The sequence below is a fragment of the Antrostomus carolinensis genome, unplaced genomic scaffold, assembly GCF_000700745.2.
Source record: "Antrostomus carolinensis isolate BGI_N321 unplaced genomic scaffold, ASM70074v2 scaffold29697, whole genome shotgun sequence".
In the NCBI taxonomy this organism is placed as follows: domain Eukaryota; kingdom Metazoa; phylum Chordata; class Aves; order Caprimulgiformes; family Caprimulgidae; genus Antrostomus; species Antrostomus carolinensis.
The window spans coordinates 4,364-15,316 of NW_010329965.1; the positions used below are offsets into that span (position 1 = coordinate 4,364).

The 10,953-nt window shown below is 51.8% G+C and overlaps 3 protein-coding genes across 3 annotated transcripts in view; 2 read left to right on the forward strand and 1 right to left on the reverse strand.

Annotated features, from left to right (window-relative positions):
- Positions 1–822, forward strand: part of LRRC52 (leucine rich repeat containing 52) — a 4,425-nt gene extending 3,603 nt beyond the window's left edge. The window contains exon 2 of the mRNA XM_010172786.1: positions 566–822. Coding sequence (XP_010171088.1) covers positions 566–822 — 257 coding nt within the window. The remainder of the gene's footprint in view (positions 1–565) is intronic.
- A 4,342-nt stretch (positions 823–5,164) lies between these two features.
- On the forward strand, positions 5,165–8,957 carry MGST3 (microsomal glutathione S-transferase 3). The gene is made up of 5 exons (XM_010172783.2): positions 5,165–5,282; positions 6,491–6,564; positions 7,236–7,293; positions 8,415–8,487; positions 8,848–8,957. The coding sequence occupies exons 1-5, from the start codon at positions 5,166–5,168 to the stop codon at positions 8,955–8,957; spliced, it is 432 nt and encodes a 143-aa protein (XP_010171085.1). The 5' UTR covers position 5,165.
- Positions 8,958–9,930: 973 nt separating this feature from the next.
- Positions 9,931–10,953, reverse strand: part of ALDH9A1 (aldehyde dehydrogenase 9 family member A1) — a 7,521-nt gene continuing 6,498 nt past the window's right edge. Inside the window, exons 9-10 of the mRNA XM_010172784.2 lie at positions 10,327–10,439; positions 9,931–10,216 (exon numbers count right to left, since the gene is read on the reverse strand). Of these exons, the coding sequence (XP_010171086.2) occupies positions 10,122–10,216; positions 10,327–10,439 (208 nt within the window). The 3' untranslated portion in view covers positions 9,931–10,121. The remainder of the gene's footprint in view (positions 10,217–10,326; positions 10,440–10,953) is intronic.

The window sequence follows — 10,953 nt, forward strand, 5'->3', positions numbered from 1 at the left end:
GCAGGAAAAGCCAGCACCTGCTTTATCACCACGTATATTACAATATGACAGGCTATGGTTGTTATTTCAGTGGAACTGAATCACTGATGAGTTTCCTCTTCCTCTCTCACAAAGCAGGTGAGGCTACGCCTAACTGCAAACACCCTCGTTGTCAAATGCACACAAGCCTCATTATTCCAGCATAACTCAGGCTATATCACTTCAGAAGGTGTCTGAGATGAAAAAATCCCAACACAAGTGCTCTTGTATTAAAATAAAAGTGCTCACTCGGCAGAGATGAACAGTGCAGGGCCAGCAGTTTGCTGCAGTGATATAATCCAACATGCAATATTTTCCTATGGAGGGAACACCACACAAATCAGTCTGGCAACCTGGCAGCTGTGGTTTGGCAAGGATTTGCCTGTCCTGATTTTATCTAAGCCACAGAGGGAGAAGTGTGTGAACTCTGCAGACATTATTTTTCAAGAGTTTAGCAAACTCCTCCATCATTTTTCTAGCAGGACTCCTGTTCATTAATGCTTAAGATGTAGGCAAGAGAGTCATGCTTGTGCTTTTCCCTCTGCAGATGCTGACAACATCACCTGCTACACCCCAGAAGGCCTGCGCGCCCTGAAAATGCCTGCGGTGGAGGCACAGCTCCACTTCAACTGCCTGACCCAGCTGTACAAGCGAGACTACATCTTCCTGTGCCTCATTGGCTTCTGCATATTCCTTGCTGGCACCATGGCAGCCTGGCTGGCTGGCATCTGTGCTGTCATCTACGAAGTCCACACTTCAAAGGGGGAGGAAGAGGAGGAGGAGGAGGAAGACACAGTCGCTTAGGTTTGGCTCTACAAATTCTTCTGAACGCCCATCGTGGGAACTGAAGGCAGGTCCTTCCTGCCTGATTTCTCACATTATGTCCCGTTCTAGATGTTATTTTTTTGAAGTGAAATAAAACTGCAAGAGAAGAAAAATATCTGTGCTCCAATTTTACTGTGGTACTGTGCTACCTCCTTTACTGTGGAGGTACTCTGCTACCTCCACATTTCTTCTTCCACTGGGACTCAGGACACTGGCAAAATATTCATTTGGGAAGGGGGACATGAGAGGTGTGCACAGTGCCACACGTTTACACTCCCACTTTACCATGAGACCACAGAAGAGCAGGGCCAGCGTGGGGCCTGTCCTGTCACGGGGGCCGGGTTGAAGGGGCACAGAACTCTGCTGTGGCCAGGGTTTCACCCAGCCCTTTCTGGCCAGAAAGCCCAGCAGAGCTTATTGGGACCAGCCCATATAGCTCACTGGGACGCCAAGGAATCTGAGAACTTTGGCAAGGCAGGTATGTGAGCAAAGAAATTAAAACCAGGACTTCAGGGATCCCACTGGGTCTTGCTTTGTTCCCCACTACACGGGTGACAGCAAAAGACACCATCTGTCTCCCTGCAGCTGGACCCCCTGTACTTCCACTGGTTTATACAGAACTGGAAAGTCCAGCTCCAGTTTCATATCACATATCCCTAAAACTGGATTTATTTATTTTTTAATGTAAAAAAATATTGCTTACACACACTCCAAGTATTCTTGGAAACAGCTTGTCTTGTGATGCCAAAGACCCAGAGTTGCATATACAGACCAGAATAAAGGGAGGTGTAAATGAGATCGCCTTCTGCAACTCCCTTGGAGGAGGGTGGAGAGAGGTGGGGGTGGGTCTGTTCAACCAAGGAACAAGGGACAGGACAAGAGGAAATGGCCTCAAGTTGCACCAAGGACAGTTGAGATGGGATGTGAGGAAGAATTTCTTTGCTGAAAGGGTTCTCTGGCATTGGAAGGGGTTGCCCAGGGCAGTGGTGGAGTCCCCATCCCTGGAGGGATTGAAGAGTCGTGTAGACACAGTGCTGAGGGACATGGGTTAGTCGGGGACTTGTCAGTGTTGGGTTCATGATTGGACTCGGTGATCTTTTCGCATCTAGGCAATTCTGGGATTCTGTGACCCTTCCTACCAGTAGTGCTGGTACTTGCCAAGAGAAGTCTCTGCTTACACGGCCGAGGGCAGCAGCTCCAGGCGGTAACGCCGGGTTCTTCATCCCCCCCCGGCAGGATCCGGTGAATCAGAAGGGAAAAGCGGGCGGGATTTCAGCCGCCGGGTACGAGTTACCGCCCTGCCTTGCTGCACTGTAGGCTGCCAATGGCAGCGGACACCCGGCTCCATCACACCCTGACCGAGCACCGCTCCGCCCCGGGGCTCCTCCTGCGGGCGGTACCGCGGGGAGACCCGGCCCCGCTCTCGGCCCCGCTCCTGCCTCCACCCCGCAACGTGCTGGGCTGCTCCGCGCCGCCGAGGGTGAGTGCGGGCCAGGGACCCCCGATGGGACCCTCCGGGGGATCGGGGGGGTGTGGGGTGGGTGCCCCGAGTGCTGATTAACCTGAGAGATGGCAAAGAAAATCTGGGAAGCGCCGTGCCTCCCTCCCTGTTCCTCCCCGTGCTCCCCTCCCTGTTCCCCCCATGCTTCCCCGAGGGCAGGCCCGGGGGGTGAGCAGGGGTCCTGCCTGCACCCCAGGGTGTCCAGCTTGGTCTGGCAGCGTCCGACCCCGCGGGGCTGGCGGGCAGCTCAGCCTCTGCAGCGAAGCCTGCGTGCTGCCCTGGGACCAGAGAGGAGAGAGAAAGTCTGAGCTTCACCTGATATCTTCTGTCAGAACCCAAGGGTGGGTCTGCACCAGGAGGCTTCACCAGCTTTGCTGACTCATAATTATAACTGTCGGGTTTTGGGAAACGTGGTGACAACCCATATTCTGGAGTTAAAGCATCTCCGGGGAGCTCCTCTGCTGCAGCTCCCTGGCTCTGCTGTATCATGCTCCAAGGATCTCTTGGTCCTGTGACTGCAGCCTGAAACCTTGCTGCATGGAAGACGAGAAATTCATTCTCGTATGCGGTGTCAGCACTTGTCAGCAACGTCCTTGCAGCTGCGGACAAAGGTTGCTGAAATGCACAAGGCACCAGAAGCCGGAAACAGCCGCAGAGTGTGAGGGGCTGGAAGTCCTGCGGACTTTGAAGTGCTTTATGTGCCTCCAGATTACTAGAGCAAAGGCTCACAGTGGAGTTTTACACCAGTAGCAGCTTTATAATACACCTGGCTTCACGCTTTGCTCTGACTTCATTGTGCTCTTTGCTATTAAGATAAAAACCCGGGTTATAGCTTAACACTGTAAAGATAAAATGCCTGGGCCTTGCTGGCAGGCGGGGTTCTCCACCAACCTTGTAATTTGAAGGGGAAAACGTGACCATCAACCTGCTCTACTGGGTGCAAACATGTTGTATTTTCAGTGTTGCATCTGCGAGGTGCTAACCTCTATTACACGTGGGTGCAGTTGACGTTTCTTAGTTACTTGAGGTTTTGAACGTTCTTACTGATAATTTACCAAACTTCACATGGACAAAGTGAGCTGTCGTCTTCACTTTGCTCCATCAATAGTAATCTCTTTGCAAATGAGAAATAAAAGCTTCTGGTCCCTGAAGATCCCTCGTGAGGGATGCAGCGCTGGTGCAATGGGAAGGCTGTTTGCACCGATTCTGTGATGTGGCCCATTTTCCCCCATGCTGACAGATTGTGTTGGTGGGACAGCACAGGAGGCACCAAAACCTTGCTACATGGTGAAGGCACCAGGCATCAGCTGGGTTGGGTTTGGAGAGGGAATCGGCTCGGTGCTGGAGAGGTCTCTGCTGGCTTCTGCTGTGCTGCACCATGCAGCGCTGTCTTGGGTCACGCAGGCAGACAACATCTGAGGTTTGGGGTTGTGCAAGAGAACTGGTGACAGATGGTTGTGGGGAAGGGCCCTTGTGCTCTCTTGCAGCTGGGGAGAGTGCTGGAGTGCTCAGGGTCCAGCACCTCCCAGCAGCAGGCTGATGGCACCAAGCCCAGCCCACGGGGAGCAGGAAAGAGGGAGAAGCAATGCAGCCTGGCTGTGGGACAGCGTGGTGGAGGCTGCTGGATGCGCCTTCTGCTCCGTGCTTCTGTCTGAGGCCTGTGCGAGGAAGTGCAGGACTGTTACGTGCAAACCACACAGGCCCTGGTGTCCCCTGGCCAGCAGACTGGCTTGTGCAGATGTTGGTACATGGCAGCAGCTGGGGGCTGCTCACTGATGTGTGACTCTGAGAGGGTTCCTTGAAGCTGTGGGGCTGTGTCGCTCATCTTGCCAGTGCCTCTGTACCCAAAAGGTTTGGTTATTGGTGCTGTTGAGGTGGGTTTATTATTATTTTATGTAAGCATGACCTTAGCAGTACAAACTAACCCTGTAGTTGCAGATGTTGGTACATGGCAGCAGCTGGGGGCTGCTCACTGATGTGTGACTCTGAGAGGGTTCCTTGAAGCTGTGGGGCTGTGTCGCTCATCTTGCCAGTGCCTCTGTACCCAAAAGGTTTGGTTATTGGTGCTGTTGAGGTGGGTTTATTATTATTTTATGTAAGCATGACCTTAGCAGTACAAACTAACCCTGTAGTTAGCTCCTTTCAGCTCAGGGCATTTCTGAGCCAGTTGGTGTTTGTCTGTACTATCATTCACAACTTACCTCTTACTCCCAGTTTGCTCAGTTTCCCCTGGAGTTTATGAGAACTGCCTGCATTTGCAGCATCCCTGGGCAAGGGAGTTCCACAGGTCTGCTTCCCATGGAGTGAAAAATAAAAAACCTCTTTAGGTTTGTTTCAAATCTATTTCCTGACTTCATTTGGTGGCCCCTAGTTGTGGTGTTGGAAGTGGGCTGTGAACAATCAGTTTCCATCCACCTCTCCAGAGCATCTCTGGAGGCACAGCACTGTGTCAGTGAGGTCGTGGGACTTGGCCAGCCACAGCCAGAGCTGATGGGACCTACTATTGTCTGAGCCGGAGGCTGGACCAGGGTTCTCCAGACACCACCTCCCACCAACTCTTCAGTGATTTTAAGTCTTGCTTGACAAGAACTGAGCAGAGAGCCCTTGGTTTGTGCTGCTCAATACCCAGCAGGCACCAAGACCTGAAAATTCCCCAACTCACTATTTCTCCCTTCCTTCAGCCAGTCCCTGTGTTGAGAGGTTTTGGGTCCACGCTCAACAACTCTTCCACACACACACACATACCTGCATGTAGTGAGCTGTCACTGCTCCAGTCACACCCCGAAATAGTAACGGGCTCTCTTATTCAGGCAGCACCGAGATGGCTGTTCTCTCAAAGGAGTATGGCTACGTCATCCTGACAGGAGCTGCCAGCTTCATCTTGGTCACGCACCTCGCTGTGAAAGTGGCCAAGGCCCGCAAGAAGTACAACGTGGAGGTGAGTGCTCAGGCTGAGGGAATGGGAGGGTCGGAGCCGGTCTGCAGGGGATGTCGCAGACAAGCTAGGTGACACCTTGGTTATTTCTGGGTGACCTGCTGACACTTCCTGCCTCACCACACGGGTGCAGAAGGGATGGAGCTGCTATTCTGGCTCTCCAGACTGGAGCAGATGGCACGGCAGAGCTTGGGGTTTGGCAGATTGGGCGCTTGGCACTGAGCCGAGCTGAAAGCACAAGGCTTTGAGCTCCGAAACACTGATGAGCAAGAAATGGCACAGCCCTTTCTCCTGCAAAGAAAGCCATTGCAGCGCTGGGGGCAAAGGATTTGCCATGGCCCAAAGGGACAGGAGGGTTTCTCAAGCTCAGAGGAGCACGTGAGCCCTCTCACAAGAGGTATTTCAGAGTGACCTTCCCTGGTATCCACTGAGGAGCCCTCGAGCCAGGCAGGGCTGTGGGCTGGGTGGGGACTGTTGGTCCTGTCTGTGAGTCAGGACAATGGCACGTAGAGGCTGCTGTGCCACTTGGCTTCAAGCACAAATGCTCCCTCCTTGTTTCCCCGGGTCACTCGGGGAAGTGACAAGCAGGGATGGGCACAAGGACAGCCCCAGGCGTCTGCTGCAAGCCCCTGGGTGCCTGTTGGGGTGACCCCACTCCTCCTGCACCAAGCCAGGGTTATAACAAACCTGCCCAGTGCGTGCAGTGCTCAGAGCACTGGATTTGGGGCTGGGAGAACCCTCTGCAGCCAAGTGGCAGCTCCAGCTGGCAGTGTGGCTGAGCAGGGGTGAGGAAAGCAGCATCCTCCCAGCCTGTTCCTGGGTGATGGGCTGCTGCCAGCTCCCCAGAGGAGACCCGAGGGCACATCTTCAGTTAACACTGCTTTGATCTGCCCCCAAAGGGATGAGATTTAAACAGGGAGGTCACCCAGTACCTGGCTATCTTCTCTTTGAAGCAGGACTGCCTCCATGGTAGTCAGGTTGCTCAGGAGGTGGCCTGAGGCAAGCAGCAAATTTCAGCAACACAATTGTAGGCCATGGGGCAGGAGACAGGCTCCAACATGCCAACGCAAGTCAGTTTTGCAAGCACCCAGGCAGCTCTGGGCTCCCTGGGGAGAGGGAACGTGCGTTCCTCGCTGCTGGAGAACACCAGGCTCCCAAACCCAGCCTGTGCTTGCTCACATTTTGCTGCTGGTTTATTTTTTTTTTGGCAGTATCCAACCATGTACAGCACAGACCCTGAATTTGGGCGTATATTCAACTGCATCCAGCGTGCACACCAGAACACGTGAGTACCACGTATGAATGCAGACCCTGAAAATACATAATGAGGGATTGCAGCTGGAGACTCGCTGCTGCCACGTGCTTGGGTTCAAGCTCAACACTTGAGGAAGACACACACAGCCACATAATGCTTAGTAGTAAGGCTGTGCTGTCTCTGTACCGTGCCTTAAACCATGAGATGGGGCTGTGAAGCAGCCTTCTCTTCCCCAGTGCCTGGCTTTTTGTCTCTATGGGTAGATCTTAAGACACTGGAAGTCTTTTTTCCAGAAGAGCCTGTCTAGGGGCTGCTGATCTGTTGTACTTCTCAGATGTCCCCTGGGGAGAAGCTAATGTGGCCCAGGCTGCAACAGCACATCAGAGGGGTGCTGGGAAGAACAACTCCTCCTTGGTTAGGTGGTTGGAAGTAGTATTTAGCAGTGGCTTAGGGCACAAAATGGAGAGTAGGTGGGTGGGTGGCCTTGGAGAGGGGGACAGGCTGGGGAAATTCCCTAAAAGCCTGTGCATGTTTGATTCCTTCTTCCCTCCACCTGTGGCCACAGCATAGAACACGGAGACGTGCGACAACTGGGCCCAACAGAGACTTCAGCAGGGGATGCTCACAGCTTCTGTGTTTCTGGAGTTTCCAGTTTGTAAGCAACCTGAGCACAAACACAACCTCCTCACTTTTATTTTCAGGTTGGAAGTTTACCCTGCCTTCCTGTTCTTCTTAGCCACCGGTGGAATCTACCACCCAGTAAGTGATGCTACGGTGTAGGTCTGCATGACTGAACTCTGCTCTTGCTCCCACTCCCTGACTTGAGGAGGTTGGGGGGCAGTAGGCCAAGCTTAGCCCCGCTGCAGACAGCAGCACATCACACGTCACAGCTCTGCCCCTTCTGAACATGGAATGGTAGAAGGTCTTGTGCAGGGGAATCACAAATACTTCATAAACTCATTACAGCTTTAGACCCCCTTCCTTCCCCTAAGGGCGCCTTGTTGGACAAACCAAAGCCTTCACAGCCTCCAGTCCATGCACAGGAAGGGTCCCTCCAACCCTACCTGATTTTTCCAAGCCCTGCAGGGTCCTGCTGAGCTTACAGTAGTGCTACTCAGCAGCTGGTTGCGTGGAGGACAGGAACCCTTTCTTCCCCTTCTAAGCACACCTCCATGAAGAGTTTATCTGGTAAGAATAGATGAGGAACATGGTGATCTTGCCACTTACTTCCATCAACAAAGGAGGTGTGTGAAGGATCAGAAAAAGCCTGGGTTATTTTTAAATGAAAGACATAGACAACTCAAGAGGAGGCAGGCATATGGGGGAGACCAAAACTAGTAGCTTTTTCTTTGCCACCAACAGACAAATCAGGTCATTCTTGAATATTCCTTTTCAGAGAGGGAAGGAAGCAGTGTAGGCAGGTCTGGCAAACTGGAGCCAGGTTGCAGCAAGCTCTAAATTAAGAGGCAAGGTGTAAGTCTGTAACACCTGCTGGAGGCAGTGGAGTGGGGCTTGGGGCAACAGCTCCCTCCAAGGTCCTGGCACATGGTCTAGCTCACTAATTGGGCAGTGGTGAAACGAGATTCATCGCCTGCTGCCTGCATGAATTAACCACTTCTTGCTTGGGCAGAGTTGTGCTGCAAAACAGCAAGGCTGTGCAGCACATCATATACTCCTTCCCCATGGGCATCATGAAAGCAACATCTATACAAAACTCACCTGAGCACGCTGCCTCAGTCACCTGCCTCCCCCAGGCTGACTCCCAGTTGACCTGGCAAGGTCAGAACTCACACTGGTGGCTGAAGCAGGGCTGCTATAACTGCTAAGCACATGCAAGCAGCAAGTCTCCAAAACCTTTAACTCTTTTCCTGTTTCTCTAGCGGGCTGCCACAGGACTTGGCATCGCCTGGATCCTTGGGAGAATCCTCTATGCCTATGGCTACTACACAGGAGGTGGGTCTTTACTCTTGTGGCACAGAAGGTGCTCAGAAACTCAGGTCTCCTACAGTGACCTCAAGGCTTTTTCTTCCAGCTCACATCAAGGAGGCAGCATAAAGCTTCCACTCAGGGTGTGGAGAAAAGGGTGCAGGTCCACAGGCTGCTAACTCTGCAGTACACTTTTCCTACGGGTAGGAAGAGCACTAGTCTGATAATAGCACAGACTGAGGGGTAGATACAGAGCCTGAGCCAGCGCCTGCTCTTTTATCTGGAGATTTCTCTCTAGTTCCTGCTCCCTCTTTAATTTTCAGGATGGGTTGGTTAGTCTTTCAGTGAGGGGCTGCAGAACTGACAACACACTTATTTTTTTTGCAGATCCAAAGAACCGAAGGAGAGGGGCCATTGGTTCCATTGCACTCATTGGGCTGGTGGGCACAGGCGTGTGTTCAGCTTGCCAGCACCTTGGCTGGATGTGCCAGGACTAAATCACCATCATGATGGCTGCCTGGAAAACTCCATGGATATTTGTTTTGTTTTCTTTTAGAACACTTAATTTCCTGTTGTTTTGGGTGGTTTTTTTTTCTGTTTTCTCCTCATTTAATAAAATGAAGTTATCAATTCTGTAAATTCTGTATTTTCATTCTAAAGTTATAGAGGGTTTTCTGAAGAAGTTTTGCAGAACGCTGGAATGATTCTGGTTTTGTAAGGACTACAGAAATTTGACAGACAGGCAGAGATGTCCTAGCTTTTACAATTTTAGTGACCAAAAAGCCATCTTGCAACCTATTTAACCCATGCAGCAGCAGCAGCCCTATTTCTGGACCCCTCAATTCATGTCACTCTGCAACAAGATGTTCCAAATGGAGTTAATATTTATTTGATTGCTAAAAAAAAAAAAAAAAAAGAGATGTAGACAAACATTTAAAGTTGTTGCTTCATCATGGTTATAAAAAGCAATATGCCTATGGGAAGGAAGTCAAATAGTTTTCACTTAAGAGAGGCAGCACTCTATGCTGGAGCTTGCTACCACTCTAGCTGTGCTCCATACTGTGTGTGGAGATGATTCTCAGGGCCATGCCTGTCCCAAGCAGCATCAGCTCACCACCCCCACATTATTTTGTCCCACCTTGGAAGTGAGGTACAGATAGAAAAAACCAAAACTTGTGTTTACAAGGGGGTTCAGAAGGAATAAACAATCCTACTCTTAAGGCTTTTATGTAGTGAGAAAATAGTCTATAGCTACAGGATATCAGTGTGTCCAAGAGCTTAGATGTGCATTGAGTAGGGTCATCCCTGTTGACCGAGGGTGGAAGGTAACAGGGTTCAAGGCACACAGCAGGGGAAGCTGGGACTCTGCCATGACAAGGTTCTGGTAACACCTACAGAGCTGCACGTGCTGCTGATGAAAACTATTGCTACCTCCTACTCTGAGGTTCCTGTCCTTCCAGCAGATAGGAGAGAGCAGGCCCACAGGCTGAGCCCTGCGGGGACATTCCCTCTTGCAGGAGCAGGGTGACTAAGTGCTGCTTCAACTACACTCCCCCCAGGCACTTACAATTTTAGAGCACTTTATTGCTGTGTAAATGATCCACATCTCTGGCTGACAGGTGAGAACTGGCTGATGCTCCCTTGAGCAGACCCCAGAGCCACTAAAACACAGATTCCACATCACCCATCTCCACGCAGACAGTCTTCAGCTGCGAGTAGTACTCGATGGCTGCCCGCCCGTTCTCTCTGCCAAATCCTGCAGGGATAAGTCAGAAGTGAGAACACAGCTCCAGGCAGTGCCAGGTACCACTCAGACCCCCTGTAATTGGCACATAGTCATACCAGGGAAGGTCACACAGAGCTCACCTGATGCCTTGTATCCTCCGAAAGGCAGCTCCACAGGGCTGATGTTGTAGTTGTTAATGAAGCACATCCCAGCCTTGAGAGCAGCCACTACCCTGTGAGCCTTCTGGATATCCCTGCAGGAAAAGGGCAGTTCAGCTGGATCCCTTCCACTCATCCTCTCCTCCCTGGCCAGCTAACATCCCGCCAAAGGCCAGCAGGTCACAGTGTCTTTTGGAGCCTGACCTGTCCTACTCTGTCTCTGCCTGCTCAAAGGAGGCAGCATCTGCTCCCAAGGACACTCAAAACTGCATGTGATTTGAGAGGGCAAGACAAGGACGGCAGAAAAGCAGACTACAGCAAGTGGCCAACAGCCGTCTTTGCACACTTTCAGCAGCGTGGCAGGCTCCATATGCACGTCTCCTGGAGATGCAGGAAGGCAGGCAGCAGGCCAAGCACAGGCTGGAAGGAGTCTGAAGGACAGCTGGGCCCACCTAACCCTTCAGGAAAAACTGGGGGGAGATGTGCAGTCATTTATGAAGTTCCCTTTCTTGGCCATCCCTTGCTCCAGCATTTCTGGAAGAAGATATCCATGCCAGGCAACACAGGAGAAGCATCAAGCTGCAGCAGTATTTCCCTCCTCCCTTCCCT

Coding starts and splice junctions, on each gene's coding strand:
- MGST3 (XM_010172783.2), top strand. CDS start 5,166: ATGGCTGTTCTCTCAAAGGAGTATGGCTACGTCATCCTGACAGGAGCT. Junction 5,283..6,490: donor GCAAGAAGTACAACGTGGAG/GTGAGTGCTCAG, acceptor TTTTTTTGGCAG/TATCCAACCATGTACAGCAC. Junction 6,565..7,235: donor CAGCGTGCACACCAGAACAC/GTGAGTACCACG, acceptor TTTTATTTTCAG/GTTGGAAGTTTACCCTGCCT.